The 23,764-nt window shown below is 40.3% G+C and overlaps 1 protein-coding gene and 1 long non-coding RNA gene across 2 annotated transcripts; one reads left to right on the top strand and one right to left on the bottom strand.

Moving 5' to 3' along the window:
• Positions 1-2,797: 2,797 nt before the first annotated feature.
• Positions 2,798-9,364, bottom strand: LOC132385194 (uncharacterized). Its single transcript, XR_009509107.1, has 3 exons — positions 8,831-9,364; positions 8,542-8,717; positions 2,798-4,668 (listed from the first exon to the last, which is right to left on the bottom strand). It is a non-coding gene; the product is annotated as an uncharacterized LOC132385194 (long non-coding RNA).
• Positions 9,365-9,386: 22 nt separating this feature from the next.
• LOC132385192 (oligoribonuclease, mitochondrial-like) lies at positions 9,387-19,232 on the top strand. Its single transcript, XM_059957063.1, has 7 exons — positions 9,387-9,647; positions 10,684-10,767; positions 10,866-10,943; positions 15,082-15,193; positions 15,622-15,730; positions 17,457-17,510; positions 18,641-19,232. Exons 1-7 carry the CDS (start codon positions 9,393-9,395, stop codon positions 18,792-18,794), a joined length of 846 nt encoding a protein of 281 aa, XP_059813046.1. The 5' UTR covers positions 9,387-9,392; the 3' UTR covers positions 18,795-19,232.
• Positions 19,233-23,764: the final 4,532 nt, after the last annotated feature.

The following is a 23,764-nucleotide window of genomic DNA, read 5'->3' on the forward strand; positions in this document are numbered from 1 at the left end:
AAACTATTCCATTAAATATAATTGTACATTTAAAAAATAACTACCAGTACTCACAGATAAAAGGCAGAGGATAATGGTTGAGGGGTGTTTCTGCAATTGGAAGTCTGTGTACCAGAGTCATGTTTGCTAGAGACACAAGATACTGTAGATCATAGGTGTCAAACTCAAGGCCCGCAGACCATATCCGGCCCGGCGTACAATTATATCCGGCCCGTGAGATCATTTTAGATAGTTCTATTATTTTAATTATTAATGGCCCAGCAATATGAAGCCTATGATTGTAAGTTAATCCCAATCATAAAAAGAATGCTTGCTCAGCAGTCTTCTTCATAAGAAACGGAATTTGTGAAGTGAAACACTTTGTAGTTATAGCAGAGACTGAGACACATGAGAACAGGCTGAAAAAATGGAGGCAATGAAAGCTGCGTTCGCACGCGCCCGACTGATCCGGCCTGCATGAAGCTGCATTTTGCCCAATCCGGCCCGTGACCTAAAATGAGTTTGACACCCCTGCTGTAGATGGAGGAATCTGGAGCAAAAGAAAAACTGCTGGAGGAAATAGGCAGATCAAACAGCATCTAACCGAGCAAAGGAATGGCCTATGTTTCAGGTTGAGACCCTTCATCAGGACAGATTGTAGAGGGAAATGTCAGTATAAAGAAGGAGGGATCAGACAATGAGCCAAAGTAATGACCACCACAAAAACGTTGATGTTGTTAAATAAAGGAAAGCTTTTGGTTTCTTGATAATCTTAACAGAATACATTGGGTCCAGGCTAGATCCTCAGAGATATTCACATCTAGGAACCTGAAATTTCTCACTCTTTCCACTTCTGATCCCCCCCAAGGACTGGTGTGTGTGTTCCCTTCTCTTACTGAAGTCCACAATCAGTTCTTTGGTCTTACTGATGTTGAGTGCAAAGTTGTTGCTATGACACCGCTTAATTAACTGGTATATCGCACTCCTGTATGCCCTCATATCACCATCTGAGATTCTGCCAACAACATTTGCATCATAAGCAAATTTATAGATGGCATTTGTGAAATACCTAGCCACTCTGTCATGGGCATAGAGAGAGTAGAGCAGTGGGCCAAGCACACACCCCTAAGTGCACCAGTGTTAATTGTCAGCAGGGTGGAGATGGTGTTTGTGATCCACACAAAATATGTATATTGAACAGATTTTAAAAAGTGCAAAAAACAGAAATACTGTATATTAAAAAAAATGAGGTAGTGTCCAAGGGTTCAATATCCATTTAGGAATCAGATGGCAGAGGGGAAGAAGCTGTTCCTGAATCACTGAGTGTGTGCCTTCAGGCTTCTGTACCTCCTACCTAATGGTAACAGTGAGAAAAGGGCATGTCCTGGGTGTTGGAGGTCCTTAGTAATGGACGATGACCTTCTGAGACACCACTCCCTAAAGATGCCCTGCGTACTTTGTAGGCTAGTACCCAAGATGGAGCCGACTAAATTTACAACCCTCTGCAGCTTCTTTCGGTCCTGTGCAGTAACCACTCCCCACTCCATACCAGATAGTAATGCAGCCTGTCAGAATGCTCTCCACGGTACATCTATAGAAGGTTTTGAGTGTATTTATTGACATACCAAATCTCTTCAAACTGCTAATGAAGTATAATCGCTATCTTGCTTTCTTTATAAGTGCATTGATATGCTGAGAACAGGTTAGGTCTTCAGAGATCTTGACACTTAGGAACTTGAAACTGCTCACTCTCTGCACTTCTGATCCCTCTATGAGGATTGGTATGTGTTCCTTCGTCTTACCCTTCCTGATGTCCACAATCAGTTCTTTCATCTTACTGACATTGAGTGCCAGGTTGTTGCTGCGACACCTCTCCACTAGTTGGCATATCTTGCTCCAGTACACCCTCTCATCACCATCTGAAACTCTACCAACTATGGTTGTATCATCAGCAAATTTATAGATGGTATTTGAGCTATGCCTAGCCACACAGTCATGGGTATAGAGAGAGTAGAGCAGTGGGCTAAGCACACACCCCTGAGGTGCGCCAGTGTTGATTGTCAGCGAGGAGGAGATGTTATCACCAATCCCCACAGATTATGGTCTTCTGGTTGGGAAGTCAGGGAACCAATTGCAGAGGGAGGTACAGAGGCCCAGGTTCTGCAAATTCTCAATCGATTGTGGGAATGATAGTATTAAATGCTGAGCTATAGTCGATGAACAGCATCCTGACGCATGTGTTTGTATTGTCCAGGTGATGTAAAGCCGTGTGAAGAGCCATTGAGATTGCATCTGCCGTTGACCTGTTGTGGCGATAGGCAAATTGCAATGGGTTCAGATCCTTAATGAGGCAAGATTTCAGTCTAGTCATGACCAACCTCTCAAAGCATTTCATCTCTGTAGATGTCAGTGCTACCAGGCGATAGTTATTAAGGCAGCTCACATTATTCTGCTTAGGCACTGGTATAATTGTTGCTTTTTTTGAAGCAAGTGGGAACTTCTGCCCGTAGCAGTGAGAGGTTGAAAATATCCTTGAAAACTCCTGCCACTTGGTTGGCACAGGTTTTCAGAGCCTTACCAGGTACTGCATGGTAAGACCTTCCAAATTGCGAGGGTCCATTCTCACTCTCTTTAAAGACAGCCTAACATCAGCCTCTGAGACGGAGATCACAGGGTCACTGGGTGCAGCAGGGATCTTCACAGCTGTAGTTGTTTTCTCCCTTTCAAAGCGGGCAGAGAAGGCGTTGAGGGCACTGATTTTTTTTTTTAGCTGATTGAACAGCCAGCATCAACGTATAAAAGACAAGTCATGTTTACTGAACCAAAGAAGCTTTTATTCTAAAATTTAAAAAAGAGAACTGTAAATAGTACATAGAGAAACATTTACTTGTATGGACTTCCAGTCAATTGAGCTCATCTTAAAGACAAAATTAGCAAAAACCCAAGCTCATGGAATTGTAGCCAAATCAGTGATGCCTGGATATTAACTGAGCTGAATACCTAAAGAAGGAATAACATGCAAGTACAGTTGGCCCTCCTTATCCGCGAGCGATTGGTTCCGGGATCCCTCGCAGATACCAAAAAACGCGGATGCTCAAGTCCCTTATTCAAACTGTCTCAATGCAGTGGACCTTAGGACCCAGCGGAACCCCAGACCTTATTTAACCTGTCTCAGTGCAGTGGACATTAGGACCTGGCGGTCAAGCTCTGAATGCACAGTGTTTCTGTTAATGAAAATAATCACGTTCGTGATTAAAAATAAAGTGGAAATAATAAAGCAATCGGAAAGAAGTGAAACGCCATCGGTCATTGGAAAAGCGTTAGGCTACAGTCGGTCAACGATCGGAACAATTTTAAAGGATAAAGTGAGAAAGGCTCTGCCCCGATGAAAGCTGCAATTATTACTAAGCAAAATAGTGGTTTATATATTGGGTTTGGGGTTTTTGATCCCCCATATCAACCAGGCCCATTAGGAGAGCACGCTCGGAAATGGTCTGTCACTGGATCGAACTTGGGAACTTTCCAAGTCCGGCGCTGAAACAGTGTTTTATATGCATAGAAAGGTAAAATATATACTATATACTAAGACAAACGTTTGACTAACTGACACTAAATAAAACCGGATGTACCTGTTCCAACTTACATAGTAAGAGAACTTCCAATTTTTTTTCAAGCCCGATCCACGGTAACCTATGCACATCCTCCCATATACTTTAAATCATCTCTAGATTACTTATAATACCTAATACAATGCAAATGCTATGTAAACTAGTTGTTATACTGCATTGTTAGGGAATAATGACAAAAAAAATGTCTGTACATGCTTGAACAACAAGTGCTGGAAGAGCATTTCTGGGTTTTCTCAATTCACAGTTGGTTGAATTCGCGCATGCAGAACTCACAGATAAGGAGGGCCAAATGTACTCTAATTGACAAGCTATTAACCGGTAACATCCCATAGCAACCTGTATTGTGCTCTAAATATCTTTTATTGTTTATGAACAACTTTGTGTGGCAAGATAACATTAAGATAAAACAATTTTTAAAAGTTATCCACATTCAAGTTTGCTGATACCACAAAGATAATCAACACATGGAATACAAATATTAATGACACTTTTACAAATAAATTGGAACGGAAAATTGCATATTGTTCCTTAGGTCAAGGAAGCCAAAATACATTATTTTTTATAATATATTATATAACATATATAATACATTATTAGCCAAAAAATTAGAGCTATACATAATCCATGATATCATAATCTCATATCCTGCTGCCCCTGTGTATTGACCTTCAGAAATCCAGTTTATTATCACTGTCTTCTATGATGTGAAATTTGTTGTTTTGCTGCAGCTATAAATTGCAAAGACAAAACTACCATAAATTACAAAATAAATAGTGCAAAAAAAAAGGTCATGTTCCCACACCATTCTGAAATCTGATGGCGAAGTGGAAGAAACTGTTTCTGAATTGTTGAGTGAGGGTCTTCAGGCTCCTATACCTCTTCCCCGATGGTAGTAACGAGAAGAAAGCATGTCCTGGATGCTGAGGGTCTTTATAGTGAAGCCCTGTACCTTCTTAAGGCACTGCCTCTTGAAGATGTCCTCAATGGTGGTGAGGCTTGTGGTCGTGATGAATCTTCTAGATCTATAGCGCCAAAATAGCTACCCATTAAATGAGTCTTTCTAGACAGAAGAATGATTTCATATCAGAAGATGCACAGTAACAGATTTCAGTCATTTTGTCAATCCAACAATATTAATCTACCCAAACTGTACACCTGGATTTAGAACAAATGAACATAGAACACAGAATAGTATAGCACAGTACAGGCCCTTCAGCCCACAATGTTGTGCCGACCCTTAAACCCTGCCTCCCATATAACCCCCCCACCTTAAATTCCTCCATATACCTGTCTAATAGTCTCTTAAATTTCACGAGTGTATCTGCCTCCACCACAGACTCAAGCAGTGCATTCCATGCACCAACCACTCTGTGAGTTAAAAACCTTCTTCTAATATCCCCCTTGAACTTCCCACCCCTTACCTTAAAGCCATGTCCACTTGTATTGAGCAGTGGTGCCCTGGGGAAGAGGCGCTGGCTGTCCATTCTATCTATTCCTCTTAACATCTTGTATACCTCTAACCTGTCTCCTCTCATCCTCCTCTCCAGAGAGTAAAACCCTAGCTCCCTTAATCTCTGATCATAATGCATACTCTCTAAACCAGGCAGCATCCTGGTAAATCTTTTCTGTACCCTTTCCAATGCTTCTACATCCTTCCTATAGTGAAGCGACCAGAACTGGACACAGTACTCCAAGTATGGCCTAACTAGAGTTTTATAGAGCTGCATTATTACATCATGACTCTTAAACTCTATCCCTCGACACGTGCCCCCAGATCCCTCTGCTCCTCCACACTCCCAAGTATCCTGCCATTTACTTATGTACTCTGTCTTGGAGTTTGTCCTTCCAAAGTGTACCACCTCACACTTCTCCGGGTTGACCTCCATCTGCCACTTCTCAGCCCATTTCTGCATCCTATCAATATTTCTCTGCAATCTTTGACAATCCTCCACACTATCCACAACACAACCAACCTTTGTGTCCTCTGCAAACTTGCCAACCCACCCTTCTACCCCCACATCCAGGTCATTAATAAAAATCACGAAAACATCCAATCCTTATGGGACACCACTGGTCACAACCCTCCAATCCGAATGTACTCCCTCTGCAGGCAAGCCAATTCTGAATCCACCTGGCCAAACTTCCCTGGATCCCATGCCTTCTGACTTTCTGAATAAGCCTACCGTGTGGAACCTTATCAAATGCCTTACTAAAATCCATGTAGATCACATCCACTGCACTACCCTCATCTATATGCCTGGTCATCTCCTCAACGAACTCTATCAGGCTTATTAGGCACAATCTGCCCTTCACAAAGCCATGCTGGCTGGCTGTCCCTGATCAGACTATGATTTTCTAAATGTCCATAGATCCTATCTCTAAGAATCTTTTCCAACAGCTTTCCCACCACAGACATAAGGCTCACTGGTCTATAATTACCCAGACTATCCCTACTACCTTTTTTGAACAAGGGGACAACATTTGCCTTCTTCCAATCCATCAGTACCATTCCCGTGGACAACAAGGACATAAAGATCCTAGCCAGAGGCTCAGTAATCTCTTCCCTCGCCTCGTGGAGCAGCCTGGGGAATATTCCATCAGGCCCCGTGTACTTATCAGTCCTAACGTATTTTAACAACTCCAACACCTCCTCTCCCTTAATATCAACATGCTCCAGAACTTCAACCTCACTCATATTATCCTCACCGTCATCAGGTTCCCTTCTGTTATTGGAAACTTATTCATACTTTGTAGTTTGCTCCCAATGCAACTCATCAAATAATACCAACACTGCAGAGAACCATGAAGACAAGAAAGGCTTTGGTTTGTCCCTCAGTCTAATAACTTAATTAAAATATATCAGCAAAGAGATAATACACATTATCAGTGAATTAGTTAGTAAGAAGAAACTAAGTCTCATCTACTACTTTTGAACTCCAATAGCTTAAATGCCAAGAGTGACTAGCCTACATCTCATCCCTGGTTAAATAGTCTGGAGCGGGTCAGTGATGACTCTCAACAGAGACAGTCAGCAGCCAGATCGGCGGCATTCAGACCCTCTTCAGTGTCACTCTTTATCGAAGGACTGTGTTCATGCGGCCGCTCTCCTCATATGCAGACGAAAAGACATGTAAAGGGGGTTTCTTCTTTTTTTCTTTGTTACTGTTGGGAAAGGGTTTCTTTGTTTTGTTAAAAGCAGGAATGTTTCTTTGTTGCGAGAGAGTGCTGGAAGCTTGTTTACAGGAATGTTTCTTTGTTGCGAGAGAGTGCTGGAAGCTTGTTTGTTAAAATTTACTGATAACGAGAATTGTATTCCTTTGTAAACCAAATGGGGATTAATGTTCTTTCTTCTGAGTCTGTAAGCTTTTGTTGATGGGTTTTTGGGGAGATCGGCGCGAGGGGGTCGAGAGAGAGGACGCAATGCTGTAAGCTGGGCGAGGATCGGACCCCAAGCGGGGGTCCGAGGCTGAGAGATACTCCGAGGAGGGGGGATGAAGCTAGATGTGCTTGGTTGACCACTCGGGGGGTCCTGAGCTGCGAGTCGAGGAGTTCGGAGGGGATCAAATGGTGGCCAGAAGACTTCAGTAATTGAGCTCCAACGGTTGTGCACGAAGTGGTTTGGACTTTGATAAGTTTGGCGCCTTTATTTTTTTTTCTTCATATATACTGTATCGTTATTAATCATTTAGTTATAGTAACCTTTATAAATTGTACTCATTTAATTGCATATGGTGTACTGTCTGTTTTTGGGCGAGGCGGGGACATCACACAGCATCCACACCAGCTGATTACCCAGTTTGGCGGGGCCGAAGGCTGCTCCCCTAGACGAGAACGAGCTGAGCCAGCCTGAGGCGACCCAGGGGGTTACAGACATTTCCCATATTCTGAGATTTATGTGATTATTGGACTGTTTACTACAATTTTTCAGTGTTTTCTTTCTTGTGGATGATCTTTTACTATTTTGTATGTGGTGGGAGGGTTGGGGGTTTGGTGCTACTGTCGCTGTTCTTTTTTGCGAGTGAGGGAGTTGGGGATTATTACGTGAAAGAGGTTGTTGATTGTTATTGTGCCTGTTTTTTGCTGTGAGTGAAGGGAGATAGTTTGCGGTCTGCGACTTTTGTTTATTTCTTTTCCATACCGGTTGGTGGGAGGGGGTGGGGGTGTGGGGTAGATGTCTTTTCTTTCATCGACATCCATGGTCTTTCTGTATTTAATGGTTATCTAAAGTCGACAAATATCAGAGTTGTATTACGCAGGGACACTTCAACAATAAGGTGAACCTTTGAACTTTTTAGTCTGCAATATCAAGGTTCAATTGTTGAAAAAAGCATCAGTAGGCAACAAAAGTTGTCTCAACCAGAGCTAAGCATACTCATTATACTCAAAGCTTGACAATCTAAAGACATGAAAGCAGGATTCGGAGTTTTAGCATAAGTACGGCAGGGGATAAGTGTGACAGAAAAGGGATTAATGGAATTGATCTAAAAGTCAACATGGATTCGACTCTCGTTCTACATGACTGTTGCTCCAGATTCCATCATCTCTAATCTCTTGAGTCTTCACAGATTTAATGAGTCCAATGGCATTAAATAATCAGAAAACCTCAAACATTTTTCCACCACCAGAATCACCACTATAAATCGTTGGACGTCCACACTTAACTGGACAGATATTTCGTTGGTGATATCACTATATCTCCAGGTCCTTGAGGTGGAGGGACATGGTCTGATCGGCGATGAGGTACCGAATAAAGCGGTACAAAAGTCCTGGCCCAGGAACTCCCTGAATACTTGACAATGTAAAAAGCTACCATTTTGCCTCTCTCAAAACTGTTGTGAATTTTCAGTTTCAGAACATTTTTATTTAAACACACAAAATGATCATGGAAACGTTAATAGTGAAAAAGAATAAGTAATCTTTCACATCCCCTTACCGGTGGTGCTGCCACGTTCTCAATTCTACCTCTCGATTATTCACTTTAGCATTTCTTTTAGCGCTACTTCAAAATGCACCATTCTGTTCTTTTGCGCTTGATGCTGCATACATTTTTACCAAGTAGTCTCTTTACTCTGTAAGCTTCACATGAACAAGGAATTTTAATACACCCTGCTGTATATGAAAATAAACTAATTAGAATCAGATTTAATATATCGACATATGTCGTGAAATCATTTGTATATAATCATTAAAATATTAAGGTAAAGCAATTTTTTTAAACTTACCTCGCAGTGGACCTCCAAATCTGCTGATCGAGAATCCGCTTTAAATCAACGAGTCTCGGTTCTCTTCGGATCTGATAGACAATTCTCCGACATGACCGTGCGATTTGAGGAATGGCTAATTCCAATGCGGAGAACAAACTGATGGAGACAGCCGCCCATCTCGATCAGCCAGTGTATGGTGGATAGATAGTACAGGCACATCAAGTACAGAACGGACGGGCCTGTGATTACTCTGCACACGCAGAGAGACTTCACCGCTAACGTGAAGGAATGCGACGGCAGCAACATGTCTCACGGTGCAACAGACCAGAGACAACCCACTAGCCATATTAGCCTAATTTAATTTAATAGGCATTGACGTTAAACAGCATGCATCATTTTTAAAAGACATGCTGACAACAACCTGTCCGCATCTTTCTAATTTGGTGGGTGACAGAAATCCAGTCACACACCAATGGGCTAACGTCGTAAAGCCACATGCTTTTATGATACGCTTTGCGACAGTGGATGAGGCCTGTTGATAGACGCGCGGGAGCCGATTGGCGACGCCGGGTTCAGGCTCATGTTGATGTTGCGTGGTTTCAGGGCTGGCCTTAAAGCCGAGTCTCTGTGCTCTGTGGCTGTGTTCTGGTCTTGGAGGGGTAGTCATTTTGCTAATTGCTTGTTCGGTAGCTTCACGCCTTCTGTCGGCCGCCCGTTTCTAGCTTCCCTACAGCCCGTATTCCGTTCGAGTCCTGCAGCGTTGTTGATGCCTCGGCGTCTCACCACCGTGGAAGCACAAGATATGGCAAAGAGAATAGTCTGGGTAGATTTAGAGGTAATTTGTCTTACTGTACGAACAATTCTTTAGTAGTCTATCATTCCCCTATTAATGAATCTAGAGAACGGAAAGTGTCGTCATTCACTTGTTTCATAATTTGCAAAAAAAAATCAAGGAGCTCTCTAGTAGTAGTTAATGCTGCTTTTCATGAATTATCCTGAGCTTTAAATGGGTCAGATTCCGATAAATGTATTTATTTGCCTTCCTTGTTTTTACTTATATTTTTAATTTTAATTACGCGGAAGTTAGCTTTTTTGTGGAAGCAAGTAAATAATGAAGTAGAATATTGTGTGAAATTGTTTGGTTTCCCCTTGTCGCAGCGTCAAATTATAATTTAATTACTGACATGTTTTAAATATGTTGACACATGGGTTCAATTCAACAGGAATTAAAGTTAGGAGGATGGTTATGTTTGGTGTTCCTGCATATGTAATATGCCAAGGGATGATGCTAATTCTCAGGGTTTATTTCCACTGCTGGTGAGCTTGTTGATTTGAAGTAGGTGGTGAATGATTTGAACAATTGGAATATGACATTGGATTAAAAGAGAGCTAAAACTCATGGTTCCGGGTACCTGGCTAAGTTAGTGGTGTACATAAAAAGGAAATGTGAAATTTGAAAATGATCTCTATGCAATGTGTGTGCTGGGTGTTGTATAATTGAATAATAATTTCACTTTGTGCATTTTATGCTTAATTTCATCCACGTGTATTAATGCTGCAAGGAATGTTAATGGCCAAAGCAATGCTGGAGGAATTCTGCAGGCCAGGCAATGTCTATGGAAAAGGAACATGGTCGATGTTTTGGGCTGAGACCCTTCAGCAGGACCAAAAATTTCATGGATTTTTTTTCCCTCATGCTTGTGTTTTTCAAGAAAATGATAAACCGAACCAAGTTATTCTATGCTATCGAAGGAGCTTTATACTTTCAAAAATGCTGTCAAAGGTAGTGTGTTGTAGGATTACGCCTTTACTGTCAGTCTAATCTAAAGTTACACTATGGTCTGAACATTTTCCTTTTTCTTTCTAAATAGATGACTGGATTGGATATAGAGAAAGATAAAATCATAGAAATGGCTTGCATTATAACTGATGCAGAATTGAATATATTAGCTGAGGTAAGGTACCTTCAATTTTTGAAAAGATTCACCTATTGTTAAATGTTATTGAAATTTATTTCTGTTAAATTTACATGTGAATCTCTATTTCTTCTCAGGGTCCACACCTGATTGTTAACCAACCAAATGAGCTGCTGGATGGCATGTCAGAATGGTGTGCACAACACCATGGAAAGGTACGGTATTAGTTACTAATGTGTTTATGTTGGCAGTTCTGCATAGTTAATAGTTAAATGTGGTCTGCATTTAACATCCAGCCCTAGTTGCAAAAATTATTCTACTGTTTTGGTTCATCAAGTACTATTAATGGTTAATTATTTTTTATATATTTTTAAATTAAATTTTTAAGATAATTACATAGAATGAAAAGTATAATAGAATAGTAGAGTATAATATCAGCCCTCCCCCCTTAACCTTTCCCCCCTTAACCTTTCCCCCCTTAACCTTTCCCCCCTTAACCTTTCCCCCCTTAACCTTTCCCCCCTTAACCTTTCCCCCCTTAACCTTTCCCCCCTTAACCTTTCCCCCCTTAACCTTTCCCCCCTTAACCTTTCCCCCCTTAACCTTTCCCCCCTTAACCTTTCCCCCCTTAACCTTTCCCCCCTTAACCTTTCCCCCCTTAACCTTTCCCCCCTTAACCTTTCCCCCCTTAACCTTTCCCCCCTTAACCTTTCCCCCCTTAACCTTTCCCCCCTTAACCTTTCCCCCCTTAACCTTTCCCCCCTTAACCTTTCCCCCCTTAACCTTTCCCCCCTTAACCTTTCCCCCCTTAACCTTTCCCCCCTTAACCTTTCCCCCCTTAACCTTTCCCCCCTTAACCTTTCCCCCCTTAACCTTTCCCCCCTTAACCTTTCCCCCCTTAACCTTTCCCCCCTTAACCTTTCCCCCCTTAACCTTTCCCCCCTTAACCTTTCCCCCCTTAACCTTTCCCCCCTTAACCTTTCCCCCCTTAACCTTTCCCCCCTTAACCTTTCCCCCCTTAACATCCCCATCCGAAAGAAAAAGAAGGAAAAAAAGATTGCCTGGATATCGGAAGATCCCCACGTGCTCCATGGAATTGAAAATAACTTTAATATATATATTTATTTCTTTCCCCAAATGGCTAATAACTTTATCGTCAAAGGGCCTATAATCATATTCACTTAAATTATATGTAATTTTTTCAAGTAATTTTTTCAGCTAAAAAATTCATTATTCCAACAGTCCATAGTTAAGTATGAATCTGATTTCCAAGTAACTGCAATAGCCTTTTTGGCAACTGCCAATGCAATTTTTATAAATTTTTTCCTGATATTTGTTCAATTTAAGTTTTGGTTTTATCCCTTCAATATCACCTAGTAAAAATAATATTGAATGCAAGGCAAATTTTGGTTAATTATGGTTAATTATTAAACTTAAAAAGTAATTGATTGAAATCCTTTTTCTGAAAAAACAAGTTCACCTTTGTACCTTAAATTTAAACTGTTGTTATCTCCTGAAGGATTTGTTGTAATGTCCTGTGTAATATCTTTTGGATTTCAACTTTGTTCTGCAACTTAGATTGGAGTCAATATATAAGTGCTTTTGATAAATGGTATGGTTAGTTGTATACATACTGTGGTTGTCTGAATGCTTTGTGGGACAATGGAAATTGATGAATTTGACCTTGCAATAGAAATCCAAATGTTCAAACCTAATATCACTTTTCCAATACAGTGTACACAAAATAAGAGCAGGAGTAGGTTACTCAAGCCTGCTGTGCTATCCAGTATAATCATGGCTGATCTATGCTGGTTTCAACTCCTCTTCTGTGCCAGTTCCCCATAACTCTTAAAACATCTTCAATTTTTCAAATATTACCTTCACCTAGTAGATCTGTTGATTTGTTGTCCATCTTCTGGGTGTGGGGGAAAAGACTCAAAAATATTATTGTGATTCAGTACATTTACAGAATTAAAACTTTAGGCGCCTAAAGTTTTAAATACTGTAACTAATTTCAGTTGTGTCCCCTTTTTTTTTTGGACTCTCCCACTATTTAAAGTATCCCAATGTGTATTTTATCAAGCCCCCTTGGGATCTTTGAATGCTAATACTTGTATAAGGTTATCCCTCATACAAGGTGAAACTTCATTTTGCTAAACCCGGGAATACTGACTGAACAGTCTAGCATCTTTGATGGGACAGCCCTCTCATCCCAAGAATTAGCCTGGTGAATCTCTTTTGGGCTGCCTCCAATGTTATTATATCCTTTCAGCTAAGGGCACTAAAACTATACATAGAATTCCAGACGTAACCTCAAATGCCCTAAACAACTGTAATAAAGCTTTCCTAGTCTTGAGGAAAGTTCAATAGAGGCCAATATGCAGGTTGCCTGCTTAACTATTTGTTGGACCTGCCTTCTAATATTTTGTGACTTGATACCATTTCTTTTGTTTCCATAACAAACTACCCATGTAAATGTTCTACATATGGAATCAGATTGAAGAACCCTTGCTGAGAAGGTCTAAATCTGGAAAATGTAACTTGGATGATTCCTATACATAAAACACGAAATAAACCATGAGGGAATGTAGACTTTTTAAGCCTGCATTGTTTTTTTTTAATGGATGTGATTCTGCAATTGTGACAAAATATAGTAAGATTCAGTAACTCAGTTAGGTTAGAAAGCTTTCATTCCTAAATGCTTTTGCTTTTGAATGGAGCCAATGGTCCATTGGATATTCAAATTCACATCATTCTGGCCACCGGTCTATTGTTAGATTGCATTTGCTCTTCTCGGAGACAATGTTTATTATGGTCAAAGCCGGTATTGGTTCATTTTTGTTGCAAGTGCCTAGGTAGTTGAAAAACATGGTTTTGTTAGCCATCCATACATATCATTCCAAAAACAAAGTGCTTTGATGCATACAAAGGAAAAGCATGTAGAAGAAAGTCTTTCAGCTATAGCGTACAGTAATTGCAGGTAGACAATAAGGTACAAGGACCCAGGTGAGATAAATCTGTGTGGTCTGGAGTTCATCTTCAGTATACAAGAAGTCCATTCAAGAGTCTTCTGACACTGTGATAGAAGCTGTCCTTAAGTTTTCTGGTGCATGTTTCAAGCTTTCCATCTTCTGCCTGATGGAAGAGAGGTTGGGAAAGGGCTTTGATTATGCTGGTTACTGAAGCAATGAGAAATGTAGACCAATTCTGTGGAGGGAACTGCTGTACATATTTTTATATTTGGTGATTAAGCATCTGAGCCTGGTCTCAAGTTGTCTTGGATCTCCACGTCATGGGACCAAGACCTTGCTGCCTAGACCAAGTGCTGGCTGATGTGCACTGGCTTTTTAATGATTTTTTTTTTATCGCTGATAGTCACCTTCCACAAGCAAGTCACATTAAGTTATCTTTATTAACTGCACATACCTTGGAAGCAGTTGTGATTCTCAGCATAAGCATTGAGCTGATCAAGATCACCGTTCTGTAAGGTGCCCTGGAAGTAACTCAAAAGCTTCTATAGATGTACTGTGGAGTGCATTCTGACAAGCTACATCACTGTCTGGTATGGGGGTGGGGGGGGGGGGGGCGTGCATGTGTAGGCTACTGCACAGAAGCTACTGAAAGTTGTAAAATCAGCTCCATCTTGGGTACTAGCTTCCCAAGACTACTTTAAATCTTCAAGGAGTGGTGCCTCAGAAAGGCATCATCCATTAATAAGGACACCCCCTCCCCCCAATTTCCCAGGACATGCCCTCTTCTCACTGTTACCATCAGGAAGGAGATAACAGAAGCTTGAAGGCACACACTCAGCGGTTCAGGAACAGCTTCTTCCCCTCTGCCATCCGATTCCTAAGGGGACATTGAACCCATGAACACTACCTCATATATTTATATTTCTGATTTTGCACAATTTTAACGTATTCATTAAGTATCCATATATACTTAATTGATTTATTTTTCTTGCTATATCATGAATTGCATTGAACTACTGCTGCTAAGCTAACAAACTGATTCTGATTCAAGCTCTCTATCTTGAAGTGTGTAAGATGAAGAACAGATGGCATAAACTGCTGGACTTGTTTCATAGATAACTGGAAGCATTGACATTTTTATCATTACTATTACAGGCAAATCTTGGCCTTTTGGCTGGTTTGTGGGGTGTGGTGTAAATAGAAATGAAGGTATCAATTTAAAAAATGCACTAATCTGACTTAAAATTTGCTACAGAACTATGAAGTTGCCTTAGTTGTAGGTGTGATTTGTAACAGTGTGAATAATTATGACCTCTGCCAAGAATTTGTGCTTTTGGCTTTGAAACAGTAAGTATACACTTTTTGTTTTTAAACATTACAGTCAGGTCTCACACAGGCAGTGCGGGATAGCAAAATCAGCCTGCAGCAAGCAGAATATGAATTCCTTTCCTTTGTACGGCAGCATACACCTCCAGGCCTTTGTCCTCTTGCAGGTATGTTTCATTAATTAAAGTATTCTCTGACTTGCATGAATTTTCTCATTCTGCCAGTGCCCTATACTTAATTCATTTAAAGTAACTTTGTTATATGTGAACTGAAGCCATAAGGGACAAAGAATCACCTAGTTGTAAAATAAATACTTTGCAATAGCTTTTTGCAGTAGGTATATAGTCTACTCAAAATGGTTGTGACACGAGTAATTATAAAATGATTGAATGTGAGTGGAAGATATGTTTTTTTAAATGCTGACCTTCCTTGCTTAAAGAATGTAAATGATAAAATACTTCTTAAGTTAACACATTAGACCTTCAAAAGAATTGCCAGGGCATGTTGACATATGATAAATGTACTTGTATGAGTTCATATCTTTCAAGGGATGAAATGTAATCTTGTGCAAAATTCATTGTCTCTGGATTTCTAGGAAATTCAGTCCATGCTGATAAGAAGTTTCTCGATAAGTATATGCCACAGTTCATGAGACACTTGCATTACAGAATAATAGATGTTAGCACCATCAAGGAACTGTGCAGGTAAATGTTTAATAATGTAACAAAGCCCAATATTATCAATTGACGAGCTATTTGTACATGTTATGCCCTTGAAGTAGGGTACACCCTAACATTCGACTGTTGTATGAGTTATTATCATTGAATCATCACTGCCCTGTTGTGTTGTTCAAATGTAGCACACAAGTTACTAAGAACATTCGAGTTGCAGCTAGAATAGACAGTTACCAATGGAACATTTGTAAACACACTTTGTGACACATGACAAATGGATGTTTCTTCTATGGGAGCAGACTTTTTGGCCCCTTGAGCCTATTCCTCTTCAATAGGCCAAAAAGCTTGTATACCTTAGTTCCATCTACCTGCCTTGCTACATTCATGTGATCTAGTGAAATATTTATTTTTGTAAGAGGTCCACTCTTCTACAACATATTCTAAACAGTCCTAGAGTTCATGCACCAACCAAGTTTTGTGCCATTGGTAAATTTGAACATGTACCAATTGTAACCCATCACTAATTTTAATAGAGATTTAAGGCCCAAGCTCCTCGTGTTGGAGCATGAATTGTTGCCTGTCTTTCATTTAGTAAGTGTGCCTTTGAGCCAGGTCTATATTTTATCTTCCCTTAATGCTTTAACTATTGTTAATTACAGCTAAAATCTTTTAGATGTTATGGGATCAGAATCTGAAAGACTGTACTAATTAGTCTTGATTACTCCTCCATCTGGAACTTTGGTTACTTCCTCAAAATTCAATTTAGTTTAACACAGCCTGTCTTTAATCTATTGTATGTTGGCTTTTCAATGAGCTTGAGCTGCTCTAAATGGTCAGTAAACTTTTGTATTAGATGTTTAATTAACCAGTCTAATTTCCTCATTTCTTCAAATTACAAAAATTGTGTAATTTCCCATCTGTATCCAGAGTCGTGCCTGTCACGTGACAGCACTGCCCTCACCTGGTCGGAAGTCACACCACATGCCAGTCAACATTTCGCCCCTCCCAACTAATCAATGCACACTTAACCATTGGCCACCTTAATTGGATTAACATGTCTAGCACCAAGCCGTTGGCCCCCCCTGGTGAATCACCTGGGCTGGACCCTCCAGCCCCCTGATCTATAAAGGGTGCTCCATGTGCTTGGCTTGCTCTCTTTTGCCATCCTCGAGGGACCACCCTGCTTCACTCCAGGCTGAAGACTGCAGAACAACTCTGGAGACGTGGTGAGCCGTGCATTGAATAGGGTTGTGGGAGCGTTTATTGTTGTCCCTTAGCAAAGAGCCGTGCCTGACCATAGTCAAAGGGTGGCAGGTATCGTAGATACTTTTCCCTTGCTTGTATGTGTACCGGTACTCTGTCCCCACATCGTTTTCCAGTGTATTGTACTGCCGACCTGACTTTTACCATGCTCGCCTATTCTAAGCGCGTTTGTGCGAATATTGTAGCCGCTTGTGTTGTTCCCAAGCTTTTTCTCCCCTTGTAAATAAACTCCTTATTATTAAAACTGTGTGTCCAGAGCTCTTGCCTTTGAGACCCAAAGAATCTGTCTCATTTCCATCACAACACCATCTACATAAGTGTAGTTTTGGTCAGGACTTCTGTATTTCCTGCTATTAGTATCTTTTTGACATTAAAATTCTCTATTTCTAGCATTATTCAATAATAGCTTTTCTCTTTTTAAGAACATTTTTTCTGTTTAATTAATTTTGCTTGCTTTTGAGGTAAAACTGAGTTGTGTTTTTCTTGTAATTAGACGTTGGTACCCAGACAAATATGAAGATGCACCAAAGAAGAAAGCCTCACATAGGTGAGTAATGCCTGTTTTGTAATCTGGAGGAATAATTAACTGGGGCAAACTTATTAGTGAATGTTGCCTTTTTAACCAGTTCAGATGAAACCAAAACACCTTTGGACTATTTGAATAAGCCTTGATTTATTTCTCTCCACTGTGGGCCCCCCCCCCCTTTTTTTAACTGTATGCAGGTCGGAGTTTGGGAAAGCCCATCCTACTATTCGAATACACTTATTTTAGAATAAATCTTGGTGTACTTGTAATATCCTATAGTGCTTTCTTTTGCAGAAAGGCAGGTGAGTCATATGAAAATGTATTTTGGGGGTATTAAGTATTGAAGAGTTGAAATCAAGATTAACAATGCTAGACTGTGTACAGGAATGATTTTAAATGAATGGAGCAATAGAAGGATGGAAAATAATACCAGCCTTTAACTATAGCTTTGTAACATTAATGTCAAAATGCTAAATGTAGTTTTTGAAAAGCCAAAGTTGAAAGTAACAGTTTGGCGCAATTACCCTGGGTCTTGATTTAGTCTGACTACACTGGAAGTGTTGTGAGCTGTTTTGGGCCCTTTATCTAAGAAAAGGTGTATTGGAGAGGATCCAGAGGGGGTTCATGAGAATGATCCCAGGAATGAAAGGGTTAGCATTCGAGCGTTTGATAGCTCTGGGCCTGTACTCACTGGAGTTTAAAGGATGAGAGAGGATCTCATTGAAACCTTTTGAAAGGTCTAGGCAGTGGATGTGGAGAGTGTGGTTAGTGGGGTAGTCAAGGACCAGAGGCAAATCTCAATTGAGGGATGTCCATTTAGAACAGAGATGAGGAAAAATTTCTTTAGCCAGAGGGTAGTGAATCTGAGGAATTCATTGCCACAAGCAGCTGTGCAGGCCAGTTCATTAGTATATTTAAGCTGGAGGTTGATGGGTTCTTGATTGATGAAGGGAAGGCAGGAGAATGGGGTTTGAGATGGATGATAAATCAGCCACGATAGAATGGCAGAGTAGAATTAGCACATTGAGCTTGCTTCTATGTCTTATGATTGTTTGGGATTGTGGCTTGAAAGATTGTACTTTACCTTCAAGAAAACTCACCTAAAATGTGCTATTTTACTGCATGAACTAATACTGATTTAATCTGTTTAGAGCTTTGGATGACATCCATGAGAGCATCAAAGAGCTGCAATTTTATAGGAAGCATATATTCAAAGAAGGCAAAGCAGAAGAGAAAAAAAGAAAAATGCACCAAGAAAATGGCGACAGTAGCAAGCAAGATAGCCAGATCCAAGCCTCTGATTAACATGCTGAAAAAGCTCTTCAAACAATTCTTAAATGGCCATTTGCACAATTCTTGCTCTGACTCTGGGCACTTCAATATGCAATATTGTTTGTGACAATTAAAAGCATTGTCCAAAATATCTTCCATGTTGTTTTTTTTTTGAGCAATTGCAATGAAACGTTAGCGAGTTGACATCGTTTTAACTGGAACCCTTTTGCAAGTTAAATTCGCAGGAGCATTAATTTGGAATGCTGCTTGAACTTTGAACATTGCATCTGATATTATCTTGTCTCTTTCTGGTAGAGAAGTGCTTTAAACCCAACTGCACGTAATAATGCATGCTCAGTGACTTATTAGTGTTTTGGCTGATCTTGAGCTGATTTTTTTGTAAATCGTGTTCAAATGTTTGGACTATAGATAAGAAGTTCTGATTACTGAGGCCTTTTACATTGTCTATTCACACAGTCTCAACTTTGATATGCCATGTAACTTAGCAGTTAAATATGAACCATTTTTATTCAAAATTAAATTCCAGCCTGTTACAGCAAATGTATGTAACATTGATGAAGTAACAATATACAAAAGAGAAACTTCAAGTATAAATTGCAAGGATTTTCCATATGAGAAGTAACCTACTGAATGTTAGAAACTAACCATGTATGGGCATAACCTTTTGTATGAAGAAAAACAGGATAGTTTAGGGGCTATTTTAAAAGATTTGGAGGTGGATTGAAAAATATGCATCTGTAAGAACAAGACCCTAAAATAGCTTGTCTGTTTTTCCCTGTAACCACTCTTGACCTAGAAACTGCACAGTACAGAGTCTTCACAATTCAGTGTCAATTACTTGACAAGCAATTACACCAGTTCAAATGTTTGAAATGATTTTAAACAATTATTTAGGTGCTTAGGTGAAGCCAATAATAAAAATAGTAGATCTGAGGCTGTACGGATGAAGGATTTTTGCCAGTGTGCCTCTAGCTCCAGGAGTGGTGCCAGTGGGGAAAAATGGACAAACAACTTTAGCTATTTTGCTTTCATATTTAATCCTGGTGTGTATGGACATGTTCTTAAAAGAATTGCAGATATTGAAATTGACTTGAAGTCAGGAAGCTTCAAGATGGAAAGAGCAAAGTAACCAGACTGGATAAGTCTGGTGGTGACTTTCCACCAGACTGGATAAATTTAAAAGTCACAAGTTGTAGAATTATGCAACTTGTGCAATTTCTAACTGCCTTAGAAAGTAATACTCCATCCATGGATGCTGTCTGACCAGTGTACAATAAAACTGATTTTCCACTTACCAAATTACTGCTATGCCAGAATAATAGGAATCTGATTTTCCTTGGTCCTTTTCCAGTCACTGGGTTCACTGCAAATATTTCAATACATAGCTTTTATATATTAAAACAGTGTTAAGGTATTAATAAGGAAAAAAAAATAGAGAATCTCCTGGTCCATCGTCACAAGTCCCAAGGTTCATTCTGTTTGTTAATTTCTGGATGGATTGTAAGTTTTTCTTTTTGAGGCTTAAAAGGGAATTAATTGAGCAACTGCAAACTGCAGTTTTAACTCTGTTTAGCTTTTTTTTGTAATAAACTTAGTTACAAATATTTTAAAGGGCCTATTTGACTGCAATAATCCATTGGATGATCAGCTATCGAGGTAACCCCTCAACTGCCATGTTCAAATACTACTACAATTATGTGGTCAATGAGGAATAGATGGTCGTTCATTGGTGATGTAGTGTGACATTTAAAAAGACCTGGTGCTTTCAGCAGGCTGCAATCAGCATGAGTTCAATAAAAAGGTGTAAGTGGAGCAGCCATTGTTGGAGTAGGCTGGTGTTAGAGAGGTCAGACTTGAGGCAAGCATAGGCAAAAGTTCTAAATAAGTTTCCAGTAGTATTTTTTTCTGTCAGTACAGACCTAGTCCACTGAAAATGGGTTTGGAGGGTGTGATATGTTCTTTGTGTGCGATGTGGGAACGCTGGAAGACTCCCTGATAATTACATCTTCATGAAGTGCACTGAGCTGCAGCTCCTTAGAAACCATATTAAGGAACTGGAGCTGCAGCTGGATGAACATTGACTTGTATGGAAAAATGAGGAGATGATAGACAGTGAGATAGTTGTTCTTATGTTGCAGGAAATAGATACCTGGGTGACTGTCAGGTGAGGGAAAGAGAATGGGCAGCAAGTGCAGAGTACTCCTGTGGCCTTTCTCCTCAACATTAAGTATATAGCTTTGAATACTGTTGGGGGTACGACCTACAAGGGGGAAACCACAGCAACCGAGTCTGCTCTCTGGCTCAGAAGGGAAGGGAGAGAAGAGTACAGTAGTGATAAGGAATTCCATAGAGGAGCAGAAAGCAGATTCTGTGGATGTGAAAGAGATAATTGGATGGTATATTGCCAGGGTCAAGGATGTCTGGAATTGGGTCCATGTCATTCTAAAGGGGGGAGGGTGAACAACTGGAAGTCATGCATATTGGTACCAATGCAATAATTAAGAAAAGGGAGAAGGTCCTGAAGAGGGAATATATGGAGTTAGATTGAATCTGAAACGCAGGGGCTCCAGGGTAGTAATCTCTGGATTGCTGCTTGTGCCACATGTCAGGAGGGTAAGGATAGGATGATATGGCAGATGAATGTATGGCTGAAGAATTAGTGCAGGGAGCAGGGTTTTAGATTTCTGGATCATTGGAATCTCTTCTAGGAAAGGTATGACCTCTACAAAAAGGACAGGTTACACCTGATCCTGTGGGACCAATATCCTTGTGGGCAGGTTTGCTACAGCTGTTGGGGAGGGTTTAAAATAATTTGACTAGAGGATGGGAACTGGAGTGATAGGGCTAAGGTTGGGGTAGTTGGTGTACAAGCAGAGGCACTGTGTAGTGTGACTGTCGAGAAGAATAGGCAAATGAGATGGCAAAATTGTGGACTGGGATGAGATCAACTATAACAGGGGGCCAAAATCAGAAAGAGTGATGAATACAGGACTGATGACATATTTGAATGCACACAGTATACAGAATAATGTAGATAATCTTGTAGCACAGTTAGAAATTGGTAGGTACAATGTTGTGGGCACCAGTGAGTTGTGGCTGAAAGAAGATCATAGTTTGGAGCTTAACGTCCAAGGTTACACATTGTATTGAAAGGACAGGCAGGTAGGCAGAGTGGGAGGAGTAGCTCTGTTGGTTAAAAATGAATTCAAATCCTTAGAGGTGCCAGGATCAGAAGATGTAGAATCCTTGTAGATAGAGTTAAGAAACTGCAAGAGTAAAAAATGCCCTGGTGGGAGTTATATATAGGCCTCTGAACCATAGCCAGGGTGTGGACTGCTAATTACAATGGGAGATAGAAAAGGGATGTAAAAAGGGTAATATTGTGATAATCATGGGGAATTTCAATATGCAGGTAATTAAAATCAGGTTGGTTCAAGATCCCAAGAGAGGGAATTTGTACAGTGCCTATGAGGTGGCTTTCTAGAGCAGCTTGTGATTGACCTCATTAGAGGAATAGCAGTTCTGGATTGAGTGTTATGTAATAACTCAGATTTGATGATGGAGCTTAAGGTAAGGGAGCCCTTTGGAGGCAGTGATCATAATGCAATAGAATTCACCCTGCAGTTTGAAAGTGAGAAGCTAAACTTGGATGCACCAGTACTACAGTAGAGTAAAGGGAATTACAGAGGCATGAGAGAGAAATTGCCTAAAGTTGATTGGAAGGGGACACTAGCAGGAATAACAGCAGAACAGCAATGACCTGGTGTTTCTGTGGGTCAATTCGGACGGCACAAGAAAGGTACACCCCAAAGGGATGAGGCAACCTTGGCTGACAAAGGAAATCAAAGACAGCAAAAGAGAGGTCATATAATACTGCAATAATTAATGGAAAGTTAGAGGATTGGGAAGCTTTCAAAAACCAACAGGCAACTAAAAAGCTAAAAACAGAAAATATTAAATATTATGACAATGTAGCTGATAATATAAAAGAAGATACAAAAAGTTCTTCTTTCAGATATATATATATATAGAGAGAGAGAGTAAAAGAGAGACGAGAGTGGATATTGGACCACTGGAAAAATCATGCTGGAGAGTTAGTAATGGGAGAAAAAATGGCGGATGAACTTAAGTATTTTGTATCAGTCTTCACTGTGAAAGTCACTAATGGCTGAGATATGAGAATGTCAAGGAGAAGAAGTGTGTTGCTACTATTCCTAAGGAGAAGGTGCTTAGAAAGCTGGAAAGTCTGAAGGTAGCTAAGTCACCTGGACCAGTTGGATTACACTCCAGCATTCTGAAAGAGGTAGCTGAAGAGATTGTGGAGACGTTAGTAATAATCTTTCAAGAATCACTAGATTTTGGAATGGTTCCAGAGGACTGAACAATTGCAAATGTTACTCCACTCTTTAAGAAGGGTGTGAGGCAGAAGAGGGGAACTTATAGGGCAGTTAGCCTGACTTCAGTGTTTGGGATGAGGTTTAGGGTACTTGGAGGCACATGATAAAATATGCCAAAGTCAACATGGTTTTTTCAAGGGAAAATCTTGCCTGACAAATCTGTTGGACTTCTTTGAGGAAATTACAGACAGCATATACAAAGGAGAGTTAGTGGATGCTGTTTATTTGTATTTTCAGAAGACCTTTGACAAGGTGCCGCACATGAGGCTACTTAAAGAGATGAGAGTCCTGGGTACTACAGGATAGTTACTAGCATAGTTAAAGCATGGACAAATGATTGGCTGACTAGCAGGAGAAAAACAATGGGAATAAAGGAGGCTGCCGGTGACTAGTGGTGTGCTGCAGGGGTCATTGTTAGAACCACTCTTTTCACATTATATTTGAATGATTTGGATAAAGGAATTGATGGCTTTGCGGCCAAGTTTGTGGACAATACGAAGATAATTGGAGGGGCAGGTAGTGTTGAGGAAGCAGGGTGTCTGCAGAAGAACTTAGACAGATTGGGCGAAAGAAGTGGCAGATGGA

The sequence above is a fragment of the Hypanus sabinus genome, chromosome X2, assembly GCF_030144855.1.
Source record: "Hypanus sabinus isolate sHypSab1 chromosome X2, sHypSab1.hap1, whole genome shotgun sequence".
Lineage (NCBI taxonomy): Eukaryota > Metazoa > Chordata > Chondrichthyes > Myliobatiformes > Dasyatidae > Hypanus > Hypanus sabinus.